Source organism: Pituophis catenifer, unplaced genomic scaffold (genome assembly GCF_029215685.1).
Source record: "Pituophis catenifer annectens isolate HBS135680 unplaced genomic scaffold, rPitCat1.0.hap2 SCAF_6, whole genome shotgun sequence".
In the NCBI taxonomy this organism is placed as follows: Eukaryota; Metazoa; Chordata; class Lepidosauria; order Squamata; family Colubridae; genus Pituophis; species Pituophis catenifer.
Genome location: NW_027256886.1, coordinates 77,879,991 through 77,904,280, shown reverse-complemented (window position 1 = coordinate 77,904,280; position 24,290 = coordinate 77,879,991). Strand labels below are relative to the sequence as shown.

The following is a 24,290-nucleotide window of genomic DNA, read 5'->3' as shown; positions in this document are numbered from 1 at the left end:
GCTGGTTGGTAACACAACACCAATATCCTTAACAAGTTTTTAAAAAAAGATTCAGTGAGATCAGGTGGTCCACCTGTTTTATTGTCTAGATCTTGGCTCCATGTTTGAGAAGGTCCACTAGAAGAAAATCTCTTCTACGTACAGTAGGTGAACTTATGATGGGTTTTCTAAGGTAGTGGTCCCCAACATTCCCGGTTCCACGGATCACCAGTGGCAGGGGGAATGGGATAGTTTCATGCACACAACCTAATCCCGTGCATGCATAAATGGAGCTTTGTGCACTCACCCGCTTGTGTGACTTGATTCCAAATGGTCCGAGGATTGGAGGTTGGGGACCCCTGCTCTGGGGGACAATTTTATTAACCCCACTGCCAGCAGCTGTGATAACTGGGAGTCACTATTGTAAGTTTACATTCCATAGTGTGCCAACCTGCATTTCCCCAGTTATTGGAGGTCATTCAACAATGCCTCTAAGATCTAAAACCAAAATGCAGAATATGAATTTTAGTATGGCTGGACATTTTGTGGATAAAACAATATTCCCAACCTATTGCTTTTCAGATGTGGAACTGAAACTTCCAAGCAAGTATGGACCAGTGCTGGCCAATCTGGGTTTTTTCCACAGCCCATCTAAGATTTCATCCTGTCCCAAATCTATATGGCATGGCATTGGACCTGGGTACCTTCGAGACCGTCTTCTGCCACCAGTAGCCTCCCACCGGCCAGTCCGCTCCCACAGAGAAGGTCTCCTCAGGATGCCATCGGCCAAATTATGTCGGCTGGCGACACCCAGGGGGAGGGCCTTCTCTGTGGGAGCCCCTGCCCTTTGGAATGAACTGCCCCCAGAAATGCGTAAGATCTCCGATCTCCGTGTATTTCGCTGTGCCCTCAAAACCTTGTTGTTCCGCCAGGCCGGGCTATCAATGTAAAGATTTTAATTGGTTTTAAATATGGGATTTTAAATTTGGGGGTTTTATAACTGAGCCAATTATTTAATAATTTTAATTATTTTTAAATTTTGTCTGTCTTTGTGCTGTACACCGCCCCGAGTCCTTTGGGAGAAGGGCGGTATAGAAATAAAATAAAATAATAAATAAATAAATAAATAAATAAATAAATAAATAAATAAATAAATCATGTGTACCACATGAATCTAGCTCGGATCTTTAGAAGGAGCCTTCATTTTAGCATCTTTTCTTTTTAGCCTGAATATATCAGTAGTTCAAACATTATCAGATAGTCAGACAGAATTTTATTTATTAAGGTTAAGATGCAAACTAATTCTAGGAAAATTAAGATGTTTTAATTCTTTCCTCCCCGGTGTAGAATTTGCTTTGTACCGAAGATGGCTACTCACACTGAAGAGAAATTACACAAATGCCCTTTCCCAGTAGTATTAACCACTGGAGAACAAAGATGCTACTGTAGAAGCATAATGAAGCTTGTCATTCATAACAATGAGTAACAAAGGGTCATTGTTGGGGCCAGTTTTTTCAATAATGTGTAAGCCAGGTCATCCTCTTCTTTGACCCCAATAAAGTTTATGAAGATGTCCGAGTTGATTGTCTTCCAAATTTCAGAATTTTGTGAAGTTTGACAGAACTACACATGCTAATACAGTTAACCAAACTTGAAGCCTACTCTTGATTTTATAGGACAAACCATTTATACTCAAAACACACTGATGATGTCTCCTCATGTGGTGACGAAATGTTTGCAATCTAATTGCCAAGCTCGGAGCTTACAGCCTCACAACCAACCCAAGCTGCTAATATTCAAACACATTTCAATCATTTATATTATTTGGAAACCTAGATATTTTGTACCACTCCAGGAAATGTTTTTCTTCTGAAGTTAATTTTAATCAGTGAAAGTGATGTGTGTGGATAAAGAATTTGATCTCCACAAGGGTGGGCTTCAAAAATTTTAGCAAGGGGTTCTCTGCCTGGCTTCTGGGTGGGCGTGGCCGTGGTCGGCGTGGCCTAGTTGGCCTCCTGCACCACAGCGAGGTGTGTGTGCGTTTTTGCCCTCCCCGGGTTCCAGAGGGCCTCAAGCCTCCAGGAGGGCAAAAACGGCCTCCCCAGGCTCCGGGGGGCCTGTTTCTGGCCTTCCCGAATTTCTGGTAGGCCCGTTGTTCGCCCTTCCCGAGCCTCCGCGCATGCCCTGCACTTACTTGCATCCAAAACAGGCCACGTAGGGACTCCTGGGAGGGGAGGGGTGGGCGGGGCCAGCCAGGAATGGGATTTGGGGTTCTCCAAACTGCACAGAATTTTAGCTAGATGTTTTCCTAAACCCCAGTGAACCCCCCAACAGCCCAGCCCTGGACCTCAATCTTCAATTTCACCAGGGCTCTAACTGGAATCACACCCTTCTTAATTCTAAAAAAACACAATCTGCTTTCTGGAGAAAAATCCATATGTGGACACTCTTGCCTAAGTCTTGACTTATTTCCCAACAGGTTTTGCTTGCCTCCTCAGCTCATTGTTATTAGTAGTCTTATTGTAATTTCTGTTACTTAGCCACATTCTTATACTCCAAGATAGCCAGCTATACCATCTCCCCCTTCTAAATCCCTATTATAAAAGTTAGAACCTCTTCTCTCCATTATTTGTTCTTGGGATTGGATCAGATTTTTCTAGTGGATTTGTCTCTGCTGCCATTTCAAGTTTGTCTTTAAAAACCACTCCCTCACAAAACTTATACTTCAGCAGGACAAAGGGGATTAAGGAAAGATCCAAGATTGCAGTCTTAAGCTTTTGTTCTGGGGAAATCAACAAGCCAGTTCACAAGTCTATAGGTAATGGGTAAACTCTGCTATGTGAACAAACCTTAAGTATTGCATACTACAAGCACGGCTAACAAAAACTACAAGTCTGTAGGTAATGTGTAAACTGCTACGTGTAGAAAGTTTAAGCGTTGCATATTATGAGCATTACTAACAAAAACAAGCTGCTGAAAAGAACTCACTATACATAGTTGGTAATCTCTTTCTTTGGTTAGTAGAGAAGAAAGATATCTCTTCATCCTTTCTAAAAGCAGAAGTTTCTGAAAACAGAAGCCCCAAATCAATGTCTTTTTTTTTTTTTTAATTTAGAGATAGCTGGTTTTTCATGCAATAGCTATGTCAGGAACTTTTTGGTTTGAATCTTTGGTCATCCATGAAATCACTCAGTAGCCTTTTTTGCAAATTATTTTTTTCTCAGATTATCTTATTATCTGCTTTACAAAGGGGGAGGGGGAGGGCAGCATAAATTTGATACCACTTTATTTATTTATGTATTTATTTATTTATTATTTTATTTTTATTTATTTGTCGAGTACGTATTAGATAATATATATACTGTAAGTATAAGCATGAATTGAATACATAAAATGAATACAATTAAAGGGAACATTAGGACAGGGACGGTAGGCACGCTGGTGCTCTTATGCATGCCCCTTACAGACCTTTTAGGAATGGGGTGAGGTCAACAGTAGACAGTCTAAGGTTAAAATTTTGGGGGGTTTGGGATGAAACCACAGAGTCAAGTACTGCATTCCAGGCATTGACCACTCTGTTGCTGAAGTCATATTTTCTGCAATCGAGTTTGGAGCCGTTCACTTTAAGTTTGTATCTATTATGTGCTCATCAGTGGTGGGTTTCAAATTTTTTTACTACTGGTTCTGTGGGTGTGGCTTGGTGGACATGGCATGGCTTGGTGGGCATGGCAGGGGAAGGTTATGTTTGTTTGTTTATTATGTTTATTATATTTGTATACCGCCCTTCTCCCGAAAGACTCGGGGCTTCGGGAGAAGGTTACTGCAAAATCCCCATTTCCTCCTGATCAGCTGGGACTCGGGAGGCAGAGAATAGATGGGGGCGGGGCCAGTCAGAGGTGATATTTACCGGTTCTCCGAACTACTCAAAATTTCCACTACTGGTTCTCCATGTTAGGTTCAGCTTGCAGCTTACTCCTAACTTGTTGGTCAGGCAATATCTGTTTCTTTAAGAAACAACTGAGCCATGTAATCAGGGTTTGCTGAACCCTGTAATTAGGCTACAGTGCATAAATAAGCAGCACAGAGAAGCGTTCCTTCTTCCTGGTTCTTCCTGCTTCTTCCGGATTGATACCTGATTGTATCCTGTTGCTTACTGCGTATGGTACTGTATACCAAGAGTTACTAAAGTCTGTTTGCTTTGGTAAGGGAAGATACTTACTGGACTGATATTACTGTTTATGACCTTGGACTGTTTTACTTACACCGAGACTGTTATCTATAAAGTATTTTTCTCACACGAGCTGGACGTTTATCTCCTTCCCTGTGTGTTTCTGCTCTGCTCGTTGCACAAGCAACAAATACCTTTTACACACACCCTAACATTGGTTATGGGCCCAGAACGTTCCAGGGCTCTTTAATTTGTTTTTGTGGAAGTGAGAAGTGCAGGCAGTGGGTGTAGTAGTCAAGATGATGGCTTTTGAGCAAGGTACAAGTTATTCTACCATAACCCGGTTGGATGGAACAAACTATGTTACCTGGTCCACAAAATGCTGTCTACTTTTGCGAAAAGAAGGACTGTGGGACGTGGTTAATAATCCACCGGACATAACTGCATTGAATGCTGCTGACGAAGAAGATGCCAAAAAGATAGCGAAGTTTCACAGGGACAACGAGTGTGCTTTATGCATCATTGGCCTGACACTGGGAGACCAGCAACTTGTCCATTTCCGGGGCGAAGAGTCTGCTGCGAGGTGTTGGTCAAAGCTAAAGAAGCTCTACGTTCGTGACTCTGTGGGTGTCCATATCTACCTGACACGGAAACTATTTCGCTTACATCTTCAGAAAGGAGGAGACATGATGGCTCACCTGGACTCCATGACAGGGCTTTTCCAGGAGCTACATGAGAAAGACCTTGTGTTTACTGAACTGCAGCAAGTTTATATTATTCTTTCATCGTTGGATGACAGTTATGACTCTTTTGTTTCATCATTAGAAGTATTGTCTAGAGATGAACTAACATTGGCCAGTATAACTGGTAGGTTACTGGATGAGGCCAAACGTAGGCAAGAACGAGACCAGTTAAGGATGCAACAGCAATCAAAAGTGGAAGCTGTATATGAGAATGTCAATATTGTTAAACGCTGTTATGCATGTGGGGCTAAGGGGCACATTGCAAAATATTGTAAAAATAAGAAAGTGTCTGCTAGAAACTCTGCTAAACCCAGGAAAGGGTGTAATTTAGCAACCAGTTCATCTAATAATATAAAAGATGATTGGTGGGTGATTGATAGTGGTGCCTCTCAATCCATAACAAAAAACAGAAAACTGTTTCTAAATATGAAGAAAAGTACTAAAAAGGTCAAATTAGCTAATGGCTGGAATGTGACTGTAGCTGGGGAGGGACTTGTTCAATGTTCTATTAGTAAGCACCCTTTACCCATGCTTTATATCCCTAGTTTGAAATATAACCTTTTATCTGTAAAGTCATTACTACATTCTGGGTTTACAGTAACTTTTAAAAACAACAGATGTTTGCTGGAATGTGAAGGCACTGTAGTTACTGCAGAATTAGAAAACGACTTATTTGTTATTAGGGATAAGTCATTACTGTTAGTTCAGTCAAAAGCTAAATTTGGAAATGTAAAGCCTCATGATGAATGCGTACATTTATTACATAGAAGGCTTGGTCATCTGAATTTCAGGTTGTTGAATTTGACTGTTAAGCAGTCTAAAGGCATAAAATTAAGGGCTTGCAGCAAATACCTGAACTGTAATACTTGTAACCAGCATAAAAGTAAAGTTACACCTGCAAACCGCTGCAATGGGTTTAAAACAACTAAACCTTTGGAGGTAGTCTTTTTAGACTTAATAGGGCCAAAGAAACCCAGTTTAGGGGGAGCATGCTATATTTTAAGTATAGTTGATCACTTTACCAGATATGGTTTTTGCTACCTTATGAAGTCCAAAAGTGATACGTTCCAATGTATCACAAATTGGCTTCGTTTTGTTGAAAGGAAGCAGAGGTTTAAGGTGAAATGCATTGTTACTGACAATGGAACTGAGTTTACTAACCATCAGTTGGCTAAGTTTTTGAAGGAAGCTGGGATACAGCATAAACGTTCTGCTCCTTTTCGGCCGGAACATAATGCATATATTGAAAGAAGAGGCCAGACCCTACAAGCTATGACTAGGACTATGCTGGCTGATGCTTGTTTACCTGATAAATTATGGGGAGAAGCAATACTATGTGCCAATCATATTTTAAATAATGTGGTGCACTCCTCTACAGGAAAAATTCCTTTTACTTTATGGCACGGGAGGAAGCCTGATTTAAGTTATATACATACTTTTGGTGCACCAGCCTGGGTGCATATACCGGTTAGTCAGAGAAGGAAGGACCAACAGAGAGCAAAGAAAATGATTTTTGTTGGCTATGAGGCTAACCATAGGTCCTATAGGTTCTGGGAAACAGGAACAACAAAAGTTTTGTGTAGCACTAATGCTAAATTCCTAGAACATGAAGGCTGGGACAGGTTAGAGAAAGCAGACTATGGTTTTACAGATATTGATGTTAAGATAGACCATATTCCTGATGATAGTTCATCTGAGATGGATGATAAACCATCTATTAAGATGGAAGAACAGGAACAGGAATCAGGGTTAGGGGAGGATGAACCCAATATACCTGATGTTAGTCCTGTTATGCCTAGACGATCTTCCAGGGACCGGCATCCACCAGATCGCTATAAAGCCACAGTGGTTTGCCAAGTAGATATCGAACCATCCAGTTATCATGATATAAACTTATATCCAGAAAAGGAACAAAAAGCCTGGCAAGAGGCAATGGATAGAGAAATTGATTCATTGAAGAGGCTTGGTGTCTATGAAGTTGTAAGAATACCACCAAATGAGAAACTTATAGGCTGTAGGTGGGTCTATAAGGTAAAGAAAAGTGTAGATGGGGTAGTAACCCATAAAGCTCGGCTTGTTGCACAAGGGTTCTCACAGACAGATAGAGACTATGATGAGATTTTTGCTCCAAGTTTACGAGCGAGCACTTTGAGAACGATGCTTGTTTGGGCAGCTAGAAATAAATGCTCTATTACTCATTTAGATGTCGAGACAGCTTACTTGAACGCTCCGTTGAGGCATACAATATATATGAAGAAACCTCCTGGTTATGATACACAGGATAGAACTGAGTGTTGGAGGCTACAGAAAAGCCTATATGGTTTAAGGCAATCAGGTTACGAGTGGAACCAATGTATAGTGCAGGAATTACATAACATTGGGTTTTATGAGGGCGTAGCAGATAAATGTCTGTTTAAAAAAGAACAGGATGGATGTGTTTCATTCTTGTTACTCTTTACAGACGACATTGCCATAATTACCAGAACTGACGCTGAGGCCAGAGAGATTATCGGTCAGTTGCAAACAAAATTTAAACTTAGAAATCTAGGACATATACGGCATTATCTAGGGCTGGATATCCTGAAAACATCTAGAGGATTTAAAATTTCACAATCTAATAAGATCTGCAAATTGTTGAAAAAATATGGGATGGAATTATGTAAACCTGCCAAGACTCCTATGGCACAAGAATTCCAGCAGGATAGTTTGCAGAGTCCACAGTTCAGTAAAGAACTGTATCAATCATTAATAGGCAGTTTGTCGTATTTGAGCAACTGGACACGGCCTGATATAGCTTTTAGTGTTAATCAACTAGCACAATATAGTTCAGAGCCTACTGATAGGCATTGGCAAGCTGCTAAACGTGTTCTTAGGTATCTTAAAAGAACATTGCATTTTGCTATGTATTTAGAACCAAATGCCAATATGATATTAAAGGCATATGCTGATGCCAGTTTTGCCAGAAAATCTACGTCTGGAATAGCAATCATGTTGGATAACTGCCTGATTGGATGGAAATCAATTCGCCAGAAACACATCAGTTTGTCTACCATGGAAGCGGAGTTTTCCTGTCTATCACTTACATGTACTGAACTGATTTATTATAAACAGTTGATGGAAGATATTGGATTCAAAATGGATTATCCTATTACGGTTTATGAGGATAACCAGGCAGCCATTAAAATGGCAACGAATCTTGCTGTAAAGACAAGGACTAAATACACTGATATACGTTATCTGAATGTTCGGCAATGTGTTAAGGATAACATGATTACATTGGAATATTGCGCATCAGAGGACAATATTGCCGATAATTTTACTAAAGCGCAAGGTGCCATTAAACACACCAATTGTTGTGAAAGATTTGGATTAAGAATCTGAAATGTGACTGATACCACTGTACAATGTATGATTTGGATGTGTATTTTTGTTTCTGTATCTATTGTGTATATTGTCCTGCCCAATGGGGAGAATGTTAGGTTCAGCTTGCAGCTTACTCCTAACTTGTTGGTCAGGCAATATCTGTTTCTTTAAGAAACAACTGAGCCATGTAATCAGGGTTTGCTGAACCCTGTAATTAGGCTACAGTGCATAAATAAGCAGCACAGAGAAGCGTTCCTTCTTCCTGGTTCTTCCTGCTTCTTCCGGATTGATACCTGATTGTATCCTGTTGCTTACTGCGTATGGTACTGTATACCAAGAGTTACTAAAGTCTGTTTGCTTTGGTAAGGGAAGATACTTACTGGACTGATATTACTGTTTATGACCTTGGACTGTTTTACTTACACCGAGACTGTTATCTATAAAGTATTTTTCTCACACGAGCTGGACGTTTATCTCCTTCCCTGTGTGTTTCTGCTCTGCTCGTTGCACAAGCAACAAATACCTTTTACACACACCCTAACACTCCAGAACTGGTCAGAATCTGCTGAAACCCACCTCTGGTGCTCGTGTATTGTTGTGGTTGAAGCTGAAGTAGTCATTGACAGGTAGGATATTGTAGCAGATGATTTTATAAATTACGCTTAGGTCATACCGAAGGCGGCGTAGTTCTAAGTTGTCTAAGACCAAAATTTCAGGTCTGGTGGCATAAGGTATTTTGTTGCAAGCGGAGGAGTGGAGGACTCTTCTTGTGAAATATTTCTGGACACGTTCAATTGTATATTGTGTCCGATATAATTGAACGTGTCCAGAAATATTTCACAAGAAGAGTTATATAAATATATATAATTTATATAATACATAAATATATTATATAGTTATAAAGATTATAGTGAGGTAATGCTTGTGAAGTCCCTGCAGTACAGGAGAGCACTCAGATTTTTTTTTCCAGAGAAGAAACAGTGAATTGAAGATGGCTCTTCCCAAAACATCTGGAGCATCACTTGAACTCTGTTGACATTGACAAAATGACCATCGGTCAATTGCAAAAGGCAGCTTTATTTGGAATAGCTTTTATCCTGCAACAATACCTTTAACACCATCAAACAACAACATCTGCCTATCCCTGGTCCTTGCAAGAGTCAAAAAAGCCATCCTAGATTGCATTAACAGAGGGATACAATCAAGATCACCTGAAGCATTAGTATCATTTCATAAAGTCTTAGGAAGATCACACCTGGAATACTGCATCCAGTTTTGGTCACCATAGTTTAAAAACAACGTTGAGACTCTGGAAACAGTGCAGAAAAGAGCAACAAAGATGATTAGGAGGCTGGAGGCTAAAACATGTGAAGAACATTTGCAGGAATTGGATTTGTCTAGTGAAAAGAAGGACTAGGGGTGACATGATAGCAACCTTTCAATATTGGAGGGGCTGCCACAAAAAAAAAAAAAGGAGGGGTCAACCTATTTTCCAAAGCACCAGAAGGCAAGGCAAGAAACAATGGATGGAAGAGAGAATGGATGGAGAGAAACAACCTAGAAGTTGTGGATGCTCCATCACTGGAAGCTTTTAAGAAGACTGGACAGCTACTTATATGTGGAATGGTATAGGTACAGGGTCTCCTCCGGGGTGAAATTCAAAATTTTCCCTACCGGTTCTGTGGGCATGGCTTGGTGGGCATGGCAGAGGAAGGATATTGCAAAATCTCCATTCCCACCCCACTCTGGGGCCAGCCAGAGGTAGTATTTGCCAGTTCTCCGAACTACTCAAAATTTCCGCTACCGGTTCTACAGAACCTGTCAGAACCTGCTGAATTTCACCCCCGCGTCTCCTGCTTGAGCAGGAAGTTGGACTAGAAGACTTCCAAGATTTCTTCCAACTCTGTTATTTTGTATTCAAAGGACTTGATAGAGGATAAAAACGCCAAGTCCAGCGTAAACATCTGGCTGACTGTGTGATGAAAGATAATAATATACTTTCCCATTGTTTACATGCTTTTTCCTAGAAAATACAATCCTCCTGAAATACATACAGCCATCAAGGCAAACATGGTGAATTTATATGTCTATGTTTTAAAATACAGGCAATCCTTGACTTACATCCACATTGAGCCAAAATTTCTATTGCTGAGACATTTGTTAAATGAGTTTTGCCCCATTTTACGACTTTTCTTGCCCCAGTTTTTAAGTGAATCACTGCAGTTGTTAAGTTAGTAACAGGGTTGTTAAGTGAAGCTGGCTTCCCTATTGACTTTGCATGTTTGAAGGTCACAAAAGGTGACTACATGACCCTGGGACATTGCAACCATCATAAATACGAGTCAGTTGTTGGATGCTGCTATGGTCATAAGTGTGAAAAACGGTCAAAAGTCACTTTTTCAGTGCCATCGTAATTTCAAAGAGTCACTAAATGAACTTTTGTAAGTCAAGGATTACCTGCATAAGTGATCCACAAAAATCAAACAAATCATAATTACTGTTTTCAGTGCAGAAAACACTCGGGCCAACTGATAAGAACAGCTTTATTTTAAAGGTTTACTTTTCCAGGTTTCTGTTGTTATTAAAACAACAGAAATGTTGTTTCTGTTGGAAATGGAAGGCTCACATCACTTTCCCTCAATCTGAGTTTCCAGAAAAGGTCAAAGGGTTAAAGGCTGTCTCTGCAAAAAGGCAATACAAATGTTAGCTTTTTGATTACAGAGATAGTTGTGTTTTGTCAATCCAGGGATAGGCACATACTCAAGTGTATTGTATCAGCTTCTTCCCACCTTATAAGTAGAAAGTATAGGAGATCACTACTCTGAGTCAGTGTGTGCATGAGACCAAATTGTAAAAGTAAGCCGTGTGCAACAGAGCTGATTCAGATAACTCATCCATATGAGTTTAAGAGTTTAAGAGTTTATTAGATTTCTATACCACCCTTCTCCCAAAGGACTCAGGGCGGTGTACAGCCATATTAAAACACATAGATTTATAAAATTTAAAACCAATTAAAATCGAATATAAAATTTGGCCGCGAATTAAAACATACATACATTTTGAAAATTCATATCAGTAAAGTTTAATCTGATTCAGAGAAACTCAAAAAGTAAGGTTTTACATTTAGGCCAGAAAAACTAAATGTATAGGCACAGATGAAGTGAAGCCTGACTCAACTGTGAGAGGGATCTTGGAGTCCTAGTGGACAGTCACTTAAATATGAGCCAACAGTGTGCAGCAGCCACCAAAAAAGCCAATGCAATGCTAGGTTGTTTTAACAGAGAGATAGAATCAGAATCATGTGAAGCAGGGGTGGGTTCTAATTTTTTTTACTACTGGGTCTGTGGGCGTGGCTTATTTTGTGGGTGTGGCTTGATGGTCATGTGACAATTATTTAGGATTTAGCAGAGGTACTGGTCTACCAGGCTTTTAACTGCTTGCAGCGCTGTACCGATCTACCCATTTATTTTTTGCAGGCATTGATCTACTCATGAATTTTTGCAGGCATTGATCTACTCATTTGTTTTCTTTTACCACTGATCAGCTGTGGGGCGGCCCTTTGAAGCCCCAGGGCAAGAGTTTAAACAGTTTTTTTCCTTCTAGCCATCAGCTGGGACTCAGGAGGTAGCAATAGATTGGGGGTAGGGCCAAATAAAAGGTAAGAATAACGCGGTGGGTGGGTGGGTGGGGCGTGGGGCCGCGGGGGGCCCACGGGGGGAAGAACAGGTTCGGTGATGTCATATCGTCACCGCTACCGGCTCGGGAGAACCTGGCCGAACCGGGAGGAACCCACCACTGATGTGAAGCATTAATACCACTATATAAAGCCTTAGTAAGACCACACGTAGAATATTGCATCCAGTTTTAGTCTCCATATTATAAAAAAGATGTTGAGTTTCTGGAAAGAGCGCAGAGAAGAGCAACAAAGATGATTAGGGGGCTGGAGGCTAAAACCTATGAAGAATGGTTGCAGGAATTGGGTCTGTCTAGTCTAGTGAAACAAAGGACTAGGGGTGACATGATAGCAGTGTTCCAATATCTCAGGGGCTGCCACAAAGAAGAGGGATTCAAGCTATTCTCCAAAGCACCTGAGGGCAGGACAAGAAGCAATCGGTGGAAACTAACCAAGGAGAGAAGCAACCTAGAACTAAGGAGAAATTTCCTGACAGTGAGAAAAATTAATCAGTGGAATGACTAATTAATGGGTGATCTATCATTGGAGGCTTTTAAGGAAGAGATTGGACAACAATTTGTTTGAAATGATATAGGGTTTCCTGCCTGAGCTGGGGGTTGGACTAGATTCACTAGAAGACCTCCAAGGCAGGGGTGAAATGCTTCCGGTTTGGACCGGATCGCCCAATCCGGTAGCGATGGCGGCAGGTGGTTCGGAGAACCGGTAGCAAAAATCCCTGCGCCCCCGCCCATGTCCAGCTGAGCCGCACGATCATCAGAGGCTTTTTTTTTTTTTTAGTTTTAAAAGCATTTTTTTCTACAACCTCTTCTGACGAAAAAATGCTTTTAAAAGTAAAAAAAAAAAAAAAAGCCCCTGATGATCGCTGGGATCGTCAGAGGCTTTTCAAAGCATTTTTTTCTGCAATTCCTTGGCCGAAGAGATGGTAAAAAAATGCTTTGAAAAGTCTCTGACGATCCCAGCTGAGTTGCCTGATCGGCAGAGGCTTTTCAAAGCATTAAAAAAAAGCTTTGAAAAGTTAAAAAAAAAAAAGTTGGCCATGCCCACCCAGTCACATTACCCCACCACTACCAAGCCACGCCCACAGAACCGGTAGTAACAAATTTTACATTTCACCCCTGCTCCAAGGCCTTTCCCAACTCTGTCATTCTGCCTCACGATTCAATGCTGTAGTGTCCAGGAATATGCAAGAAGTCGTCTTTGGGAAGTGGGGGGCTCAAAATGGCAGCTACAACTGTGTGACTGAAGCCTCACCACTTTACCATATGTGATCTATGAGGATTTTCCCAATAAAAGGCAATATCTTTTCTAATACAGTCCCAACAGTATTTGCTTAGTTTCTAACAATATTTCTCGCTCTCGCTTTCTCTCTGTGTAAGCACTGTAGTGTAAATCCTTACTATTTGGCTTCAAAAGTAATGACAATGGATAAAATCATCCCAAACGCAGTGTGAGTAAAAGTCGTTGGCTTTTACACTGCATTTACAGACATCTATTTATGAAATATCCAGATAGAGGAACTTCTAGGGAACTTCTAGGGACACCAGACATAATTTCCCCAATCCATCTTCTTTCCAAATACATTTGCACCCACAATGGCATTTCTCAGTAACGGACAGTTTTAAGTTAGCTTTCTGACAAGATGGGTGCTCCATGTTCCAAGTAGACCAGTGGTGGGTTTCAAATTTTTTTACTGTAAAATCTCCATTCCCATCTCCATCTCCATTCCCATCTCACTCCAGGGGAAGGTTACTGCAAAATCCCCATTTCCTCCCAAGTCCCAATCAGCTGGGACTTGGGAGGCAGAGAATACATGGGGGTGGGGCTAGTCAGAATTTTTACTACCAGTTCTCCGAACTACTCAAAATTTCCACTACTGGTTCTCCAGAACTGGTCAGAACCTGCTGAAACCCATCTCTGAAGTACACAGGGGTGAAATTCAGGTTCTGACAGGTTCTGGAGAACTGGTAGCGGAAATTTTGAGCAGTTCGGAGAACTGGCAAATGCCACCTCTGGCTGGCCCCAGAGTGGGGTGAGAATGAAGATTTTGCAGTATCCTTCCCCTGCCATGCCCACCAAGCCACACCACGCCCACCAAGACACGCCCACAGAACCAGTAGTAAAAAAATGTGAATTCCACCACTGCAAGTACAAGGTAGGTATGCTGCAGCTGTGGACAACATTTAACCCACAACATGTGGAGGGCTACAGTTTCCCTACCCTGGCACATAAATTTGCAGCGATTGTACTCTCTCATTAAGACGGAACCAAACAAATTTCTTGATGGGTAGCCCGGAATAAGTATGCAAACTCTAGAAGACCAAGCATTATAAATCTCTGCCTGACAATAGCCTTTGCTCCTTTTTAAGGATCACTCTTTGGTTAGGTAGAGGATTCCAAGCAAAAGATGCTGGAACTTGCCTACAGGAGGCAGAGCTATTCCTTCCATACTTTATAGCCTAAGCAAGCGCCCTGCCCTCACACATCATGAAAGATGCTGCCTTGCCACCAAACCTGAAGGAAAGTTCTTCTCCCAGTCCAGACTTAGCATCTCCACATGGGGTGCTTTCCAGTTTTATCGGAACTTTACTTTCATGATGCAAAGTGCTTTGGGCCAACTCTACCTGAGCTGTCACAAATAGAAGGAAAAAAAAAAGAAAAACAAAGAAAGCAACTGCCACAGATGACATAAATGAAGTAGCTAATTTTTCGGAAACCGTCCCCCTCCTTTTTTGTCTTTCTTTCTCAGAATTAAAAGTAGGCAAGTTCTTTCCCACTTGTGATGCTTCCAGGGCCCCTGAAATTACAGTGTCAAAATGCATTAATTTTGGCACCTAAAATTAGCAGCACAATTTGAGGGCATTTTTGATGTTTTCAAGGGGGGAGAGGACAATGATTTCAGGGTGGGAATAGAAGAGTTTGCCTCCCAGAAGATTTTTCTCATTGATTTCTGATTCACTTGAAGGCAAATTTCCCTCTTCCCAAAAGTTGGAAGGTGTTCCATTCTTTTCACGTTCTGTTCATTTATCTAGAGTTACATATTCACTCCCACAAGCACACATAGGTATATTTCCTATAAAAGTTAGAGGGAGGGAGGGAGGGAGGGAGGGAGAGAGAGAGAGAGAGAGAGAGAGAGAGAAAGAGAGAGAGAGAAAACACTAATGTGTAGCTAGTATATATATATATATATATATATATATATATATATATATATATATATATATATATGTATGTATGTATATATATAATTTGATTTATATGCCGCCCTTCTCCGGAGACTCAGGGCGGCTTACAATGTGCTCAGCAATAGCCTTCATTCTTTTGTATGTTTTATACAAAGTCAGCTTATTGCCCTCACAAACTGGGTCCTCATTTCACCTACCTTAGAAAGGATGGAAGGCTGAGTCAACCTTGAGCCTTGGAGAGATTCGAACCAGCAGAAATTGCAGGCAGCTGTGTTAATAACAGGGTGCACTAAACCCCTGTACTATCAAGGCTCTTATTTTGTTCCAAGGTTGATCGGTACCTGTACCAGATGCGCCTTTCTGATGATACGTTACATGATGTGATGACTCGCTTCCAGGCAGAGATGGTGAAAGGTCTAGGAAGAGATACCAATCCAACAGCTGCAGTAAAAATGCTACCAACTTTTGTGAGGTCACTTCCTGATGGCTCAGGTAAGGCCTTTCTTTTGATCCAACAGTTACTCCCCAATGTACAACAATCATTCAATTAGTGACCATTCAAAGGTACAATGGCAGTTACAAGTTATGATTGGTCCTTGCACTTATGACTGTTATAGCAGTATTCACCTTATATATGCACAAGCAATTGGTCTTTTAAGACAATTGTATGTCTTTATAGATAGCAATAGCACTTAGACTTATATACTGCTTCACAGTGTTGTATATCTCACTCTAAGCAGTTTACAAAATCAGCATATTTCCCCCAACAATCTGGGTCCTCATTTTACTGACCTCGGAAGGATGGAAGGCTAAGTCAAACTTGAGCCGGTGAGAATCAAACTGCTGGCACCTAGCAGAATTAGCCTGCGATACTGCATTCTAACCACTGAGCCACCACTGCTCATGTTTTTGTAGACTTATGGCAGTGGTGGGTTGCCCCCGGTTCGGACCGGTTCTATAGAACCGGTAGTAAAACCGGTGGGAGGCTCCGCCCACTGACCCTGACGTCATGAGTAGCGATCTGCGCATGCGTGCGATCCTGTTGCGAACCGGTAGTAAAGGTAAGTAGAACCCACCCCTGACTTATGGGTTTGTAACTAGAGGCTCTTCAAACATGGCTGCATCTAGTAGCTCCATCCAATCTCTATCTTTAAAAAAACTATTGAGGCTCATGTAACATCATTTGGCAAGAAGTTATAGATCATTACTCACTACTACTACTATTTCCATTACAGAAAAAGGAGAATTCCTCGCTTTGGACCTGGGTGGTTCCAAATTTAAAGTCCTACATGTTAAAGTACCTGAAGAAGGAAATCAACATGTACAAATGGAGAGTCAGTTCTATCCAACACCTAAAGAAATCATACAGGGAAGTGGAACAGATGTAAGTAGCTTATTGCTTTGAGATTTGTATCCTTTTGGGATCTGCTCTTACGGATTTTGAGGCAAGACATAAATGAACACTGCATTTTATAACACTTCCTGTTTAATCATTGCAAATTCTGGGGCTTTCAAAAGGAGTTTCTGCATTCAACTCAGTGGATGATAGGTATCTGCAAATTAACTTCTTAAATCTGTGAATTCTAGGTGGAGTAATATTCTTGAGAGCAGGAATCCCACCTTCAGATATATGCAGTATATTCCTGTGGTTTTACAGATTAATTTTATCAAACCCTCCCCCTGGATAGCAGTCATGAAACTTCTAGGACACTGAGTGCCAAAACGGGCGCGTATGCGTGCCGGGAAGATGATCTTCCGGTTTCCGGTACACGCATGTGCACTGGACACCTGGTCTTCCACTTTCTGGTGTACATGCGCACGCAAAAACCAGCTGGCTGTCATGCATGCATGCGCTGGAAACCAGAAGATCATCTTCCCAGTGTTCGCATGCACACCGAGCAGCTGCTCTTCCGGTTTCCAGTGCTCCCGGGCACCTGAAGACCAGCTGGCCGGTGCGCTGGAACCTGGAAGAGCAACGGGCAATGGCTCCTGTGCCCAGAGAGATGGCTCTGCGTTCCACTTCCGGCACTCATGCCTATAGGTTCGCCATCACTGTTCTAGAATAATGTTTCTTAGTCTCAGCCCCTTTAAGATGTATGGACATCAGCTTTCAGAATTCCCCACATCTTAAAGGGGCTGAGATTGAAAAACATTGCTTGTGGGAGGATGGTCTGATGTCAGTTAACAACCCTTTCTCTCTAGTTGGAGAGCTCAGATAAGGAAGGTACATACCAAACATGGTGTCAGTTCTGCCATCTTCAGCTTGGTGCCTTGCTGGCATCTTGCCATCAAAAGCTAGTGGGAGGGGGCAAGGGGGACACACAAATGAGCAATAAACATGAATGGGGATGTGATGGGAAATAGGGAGGGGGAATGTCAGCTTGACGAAGACCAGGGAAGCACAGAACTAATTTGTTCCAGTATTCAAGGCCACACACCGTGAGAATGGAATATGGATTGCCCCAAACATATTAGTGATTCTTAAAACACCTATGATTGGTCATGGGGGGGAGGGCTGGGATGAGGGGAAAAATTTGTAATCTTTTACGCAGGAATCATAGTTGTAGCCTGACTTTATTGCAACCAGCAACTTTTAGTAAAAGAACCTAACTTCACCCAAATGGAGTCGAGGGTTTTTCTTTCCTAAGGGATCTGACCTGGGCAGATCTGACACATAGATTTTCTACCTATATTAGCATTGCAGTTCGCAGAATTCCTGATGGCTAACAATTCTGAAAGATTACAGCCCCAAATATCTGGAGGTTGATTTTCAGAATAATCATTAATTTTTATTGAAATGATAACAAACATCAGTTACACTGATATAGGGAGATATATTTTAGCTGGATTGAAAAGTTTCAAGTTTTGTTTACATGCTTAAGAAAAAGAATTAACTACAGTATATAGATAATCGATAATATTGTTTTTGCCTCTTCTTCAGTGTGAGCTGCCTAGAATCTTTATGTGAAAGGAAATGCAAAAGGCATTTTGTATTAATCATCGTGTAGTATTATTGGCCCATTAAAATAATATTTAGTTTATGTTCCTTTCCAGCTGTTTCAATATGTGGCCGACTGCCTTGCAGACTTTATGGAGACAAAGGACATAAAATATAAGAAATTACCTCTTGGTTTTACCTTTTCTTTTCCCTGCAGGCAGAAAAAATTGGAGGAGGTAAGTACAATCCTATGTGTTGCATTATAAGCAGAGTAAAATTATTAAATAGGATGGTTGATAAATTATTGGTAATAAATTACTGTCCCCAGATAATTTTAAGCAGTGTTTCTCAACTCTTGACAACTTGAACATGTGTGGACTTCAACTCCCAGAATTCTGCTTTAAAGTGTGCAAGCTAATGTAAGAGTATGATATATCAATTAGTTTTTCAGCCTAGTCTAGTCTGGTATCTTGCTTTTAAACAACCTGAAAATGGGCTGAAAATGAGAGGATGAGGATCTGTGCCATCCATACCCCTGCCTGAAAAGAACTGAATGGTGGTTGAGGCATTTGGTGCTGTTCCAGTCCCATGTATTTTTTCCTGATATTGGTATAGAATAGAGCCCTGATGGTGAACCTACGGCACATGTGCCACAGGGGACATGCAGAGCGCTCTTTGCGAGCATGCGAGCCGTCGCCCAGCTCAGCTTCACCGCGCATGTGTGCACATCTCCTCCTGGCCAGCTAATTTTTGGGTCTCTGGTGCGGGGTGCATGTGGGAGACATGTGTGCATGTGTGGGGGGTTGCACGCACATGCGTGGGGGAGGGGAGCATGGGGGGACCTGCGTGCCCCCCGCACCAAAATGGGCCACAGATGGGTACAGCGCACCCCCCTGTGGCCCGTTTTTGGTCGCAGGAGGCTTCAGAGAGGCCTACTAGGCCCAAAATGGGCCACGGGGGTCGCATGTGTATGCACAGAGGGGTGGGGGGAGCATTGCATTATGGGTGTGGGCACGCATGCGCACGACCCCCACGCGCTCCCTTCGCTTTTGGCACGTGACGGCAAAAAGGTTAGCCATCACTGGAATAGAGAATCTGGGCTCCTCTAGGAATCATTAAACTTTTAAGACATCAGGACTCAATTGCAATTCAAAACCAGGAAAAAGTTTGGAGTTTTCCATGGTGCTCCATTTTCTTTTTTTTAAAAATTCACCATTACTTAAACATTTCAGTCAGAAGAGAGCTGGAAGGGACCTTGGAGGTCTTATAGTCCAACCAAGCAGGAGACCCTATACCTTTTCAGACAAATGGCTGTCCAGTCTCTTCTTAAAAACCTCCAGTGATGAAGCACCCACAAGGTCTGAAGGCAAGCTGTTCCACTGGTTAATTGTTCTCATTGTTAGGAAGTTTCTCCTTAGTTCCAGGTTGCTTCTCTCCTGATTAGTTTCCATCCACTGTTTCTGGTGCTTTGGAAAATACCGTATTTTTCGGAGTATAAGACGCACTGGAGTATAAGACGCACTGGAGTATAAGATGGAGCTTAGTTTTTGGGGAGGAAAATAGGGGGGAAAAATCTGCCTACCAGGTATTCATCTGGCTAGCGTCCTTAGTCTGGTCAGCTTCAGCACATTAGTTTGCTGGTTTTTTATCCCCTGCTTGCGGATAAAAAACAGCTTCTAAGGCACAGCTGAGAGGAAGCAGCACTGAGAAAAGCAGGCAAAATACGGGGAGATCGCTTCACTCGGCTAGCGCCTAGTTAGGGCTGAAAAAAAACTTCGAAAAAACTACATTTGGAGTATAAGATGCACCCAAATTTTCATCCTCTTTAAGGGGGGGGGAAAGGTGCGTCTTATACGCCGAAAAATACAGTAAGTTGATCCCCCTCTTCTTTGGGGCAGTCTCTCAAATACTGGAATACTGATATTGTTATGGAAGAAGGAATTGAGAAGACATCCCTTTGGGCAGACAGAATCAGCTTTATTATTGCAATAAGGTTCAGGCAGGTATTGCTACCTAAAGAATCTGAGCAAAGTAATGAACATGAGAGTCCAACTTTATACAGCTTCAAACAAAGGATTCTGTTAACTCAGCAATTCATATGGTCATATACATTTGTCATTTTTAATTGACATTTCCTAATTACTGTTTCATTTTATTCTTTGCCAACAGTTATAATTCTTTTTGTAGATTACTGAAGCATAGACTCAAATCATCTTCTGATGATAGACAACTTTTAACTCATGTGGATCCCCTTGACCTAACCAACCTTTAAGCTGTATGTCATTAGAATGTTCCTTTCTTCTGACAACTTAGAGGCCTCCTAGAGGTACCAAAAGGATTTTGGCTGAGTTTGTACTTTTTCCAACCGGATGCATTGCTTTTTAGAATAGAGTGAATAGAAAGTTATCCAGTGGTCATCTATCAGAGTCCGCTTCATTTACATTAATATCAAGTCACCGAAAGTCCTTTCGGTGACTTTTATGAAGTGACTTTTATCGAGTGATAAAAATTATGATTTTTATCTAATCACTTTTGCTGAGTCACCAGTCACAAACATTAATGGATTTACATCAACGTAGTCTAATTTGTTATCATTAATAATTGCTCTTTTGGTAGGGGGTCCTTCTTTCATGGACAAAGGATTTTAAAGTCCGAGGGGTACAACAGACGGATGTGGTGAACAATCTCTGCAAAGCCCTCAGGAAGCACAAGGCAGGTTAAGCCTGATACGTTTTCTGAATAACCTGTGTTTCAGCTGCAGTATATATATTTATTGATATGCCTGCTGAGTGGAAGGAGAGCTGTGTTGGTCTACAGCAGGGGTGGGTTCTACTTACCTTTACTACCGGTTCGCAACGCATGCACAGATCGCCGATGATGACATCCAGAGCGGTGGGCGGAACCTCACGCCGGTTTTACTACCAGTTCTTGCGAACCGGTCTGAACCGGGGGGCAACCCACCACTGGTCTACAGGGCAAAACAACCAAGATTCTGATAGCACCAGTTCTGACTTTTATTAACAGGCACAAGCTGATTTTTTTTTTTAATAAAATGGGTGTGTTGGAAAAGATACTACCAGACTTCTGTGGATGTGCATACTGAATCTGACGCACATAAAAATTGTCTCATTCATTATTTCAAAAGTAGACAACCCGTGGCCCCTTATGTCATCCTTTCAGAGATATTTCCTTACCAGATGCCTCAATGCCTTCACACAAACACAGCTTCTGATGAAGTTCTTAAAAATTCAAGGAGATATTCAAAGATATATTTGCCTTGGAAGTAGCCCATACTGAACTGTATAGCACAATCAAACATCCGGAGTTGACCATAAGAAATGTTTTATGACATTTTGTATTATGTCACAAAATATGATAATTTTTATGTCATAAAATGGTTTATAAAATTTGCCAAATTCCAGTTCCATGGAGGTCATGAATCCCAGATTTCAGATACATTTCTGTAAGTCAGCCTATTTGTGTACCTTGGTTCAAAATTTGTTGCCCGATGCTCTATTTCACCTCAAGTATACAGACACGAGAGTTTTAATGGTATTTAGATGGTTTTCCCTATACTTTGATTTATTTATGGACTAATTTATTTGTAATATAAGCCTGATAATTTGACTTTTTTTGCCACTGTTGAAATTCCTGACCTATGGTTATCTGGAGTTACCAGTCACCAATGTTCTGGGAATACCAATGACCCTGCAGCTCCGTCCAATAATACAACAATACTGATTGTATAAAGCAAACTCGTGTGACAGCATGAATAGATCTTACTTACTTAAAAAAAAAAAAATTAGAGTTGATGAAAACCATTGTATTTGTGCCATTAGGACATTGATATAGAAGTTTTGGCATTGGTTAATGACACAGTGGGAACAATGATGACTTGTGGATATGATGACCAGCGATGTGAAGTTGGTGTCATTATTGGTAAGTTTGTATTCTTTTAGTAAGAAGATGGGGTCAAACTAGTTGATGTTAAGACTTATGTTCCACCACAGGTACGCCTGACACAAGTGACGTCGAGCTGGCCACGCCCACCCCGGCCCCTGAGGTCAAACCCAACCCTGATGTGGCCCTCAATAAAATGGAGTTTGTCACCCCTGCTCTAGAAAGAGTCAGAGAAGAACAACAAAGTGGAATACGGGGCTGGAGACTAAACCGTATCATGAATGGTTAAAGGAACTCAGGATGTCTAGCCCAGGGATGGGAAACGATGGCCCTTTTATGACATATAGACTTCAACTCCCAGAATTCCAGCTATGCTGGCTCAGGAATTCTGGGAGTTGTAGTCCACATGTCATAAAAGGGCCATCGTTTCCCTATCTCTGGTCTAGCCTATCGAAGAGAGGATTAAGTGTGACATGATAGATGTCTTTCAGTATTTGAGGGGCTGTTATAGGGGGAAGGGGGTCAATTTATTATCTAAGGCACCTGAAGGCAGGACAAGAAGCAATGAATGGAAACTTGTTAAAGAGAGATCCAAACTAAAACTAAGGAGAAATTTCCTGACAATGAGAACAATTAATCAGTGGAATGGCTTTGTTGTGGAATGAAAGGACCAAGCAACATTCCTGGGTCAGCCAGAGACAGTTTTATTGCGCAAGGTTTTATTGCGCAAGTTTTGTACATGAAGCTTTGAACAAAGAAAGAACTCTGATACAATGGTTTTATACATTTCTAAGACAAAGGATTCAGTGAGATCATACATTTTCCATATATGGTTAACATGAGATCATACATCCGATTTTCCCTATATGGTTACATACATTGGATAATATGTTCATCTAATTACTTAAACCATTAATTTTAGTTTAGAAAATTATCTTAGCCACACAGCTTTTCCTTAAGTGCTCGGAGTTGCTAATGGGAAATTTACTACTGTCCTTGGGTAAATTTATTGGATTAAGTAACTCTTTGAAACATATAGGTCTTTGTGTCATTCACAGTGAGGTCACTCAGATGTTTTCCATATGGCGGTCCTTTCGTAACATCTAGGTCTTAGAAGTTATATTACCACTTAATGGGGTTTAACTGTTTGTTAATATAATCTCCAACAAGCACTTTCCTCTCTTATAATAATGTGAATAGAGAGGTTCTCTCAGAGTTCATGTATCTAAGCACGTCTTCCCCTTATAATAATGTGAATAGAGAGGGTCCCCCAGAGCCCATATATCTGACTCTGTATGATTCCTTTCTTTTATTCACATTATTTCTTTTATCTACATTAGCTTGCCTCCAGAAGTTGTGGGTGATCCATCACAGGAGGTTTTTAAGAAGAGATTGGACAGTCGTATGTCCAGAATAGTATAAATGTCTCTGTCTCTTGTTTGAGCAAGGGGTTGGACTAGAAGAACTCCAAGGACTCTTCCAACTCTTGTTATTCTATATTCCAGAATTATAAATTTGTTTCAAGCTGTGCCTCCCCCAGCAATCTTGCTGTTGGGGAGTTCATGCATGTAGTTTTGAAAAGCATTCCAGATTGAGGCGTGGGAGTGAAGCAAGCTGTTTATTCATCTCTCTGTTTCTTCCATCTTTCAAAATGTGATGGCTGAGAAGGAACAGGCACCAACGCTTGCTACATGGAAGAGATGAGCAATATTGATCTAGTAGAAGGGGATGAAGGCCGGATGTGCATTAACACTGAATGGGGAGCCTTTGGAGATGATGCATCTCTGGAAGACATCAGGACGGAGTTCGACAAGGAGATTGACTCGGGGTCTATAAATCCTGGGAAACAATTGTAAGTGGAGTTATCACTATATGAGCTGAGGTGGCGCAGTGGTTAGACTTAGAATGCAGTACTGCAGCTACTTCAGCTGACTGCTAGTTCAGCAGATCAGCGGATCAAATCTCACTGGCTCAAGGTTGACTCAGCCTTCCATCCTTCTGAGGTGGGTAAAATGAGGACCCAGATTGGGGGCAATATGCTATTTAGTATACTGTCTTTGGTATAAGCCGCCCAGAGTCCTCGGAGATTGGGCGGCATAGAAATATGACAAAGAAACAAACAAACAAAGAAACAAACAAACAAACAAACAAACAAACAAACAAACAAACAAATATCAGGCTGTTGTAAGGTTTCCTTCTTCTAAGGAAGCAAATGAGGCTAGCGTTTCTCAACCTTGACAACTTTAACATGTGTGGACTTCAACTCCCAGAATCCTCCAGCTAGCATGCTGGCTGAGGAAATTCTGGGAGTTGAAATCCATAT

At 41.4% G+C, this 24,290-nt stretch overlaps 1 protein-coding gene across 1 annotated transcript in view; it reads left to right on the top strand.

Annotated features, from left to right (window-relative positions):
* The window catches only part of LOC139318044 (hexokinase HKDC1-like), a 55,419-nt gene that overhangs the window by 5,462 nt on the left and 25,667 nt on the right, over nt 1-24,290 (top strand). The window contains exons 2-7 of the mRNA XM_070945288.1: nt 15,459-15,621; nt 16,365-16,513; nt 18,184-18,303; nt 20,684-20,779; nt 21,907-22,006; nt 23,636-23,819. Coding sequence (XP_070801389.1) covers nt 15,459-15,621; nt 16,365-16,513; nt 18,184-18,303; nt 20,684-20,779; nt 21,907-22,006; nt 23,636-23,819 — 812 coding nt within the window. The remainder of the gene's footprint in view (nt 1-15,458; nt 15,622-16,364; nt 16,514-18,183; nt 18,304-20,683; nt 20,780-21,906; nt 22,007-23,635; nt 23,820-24,290) is intronic.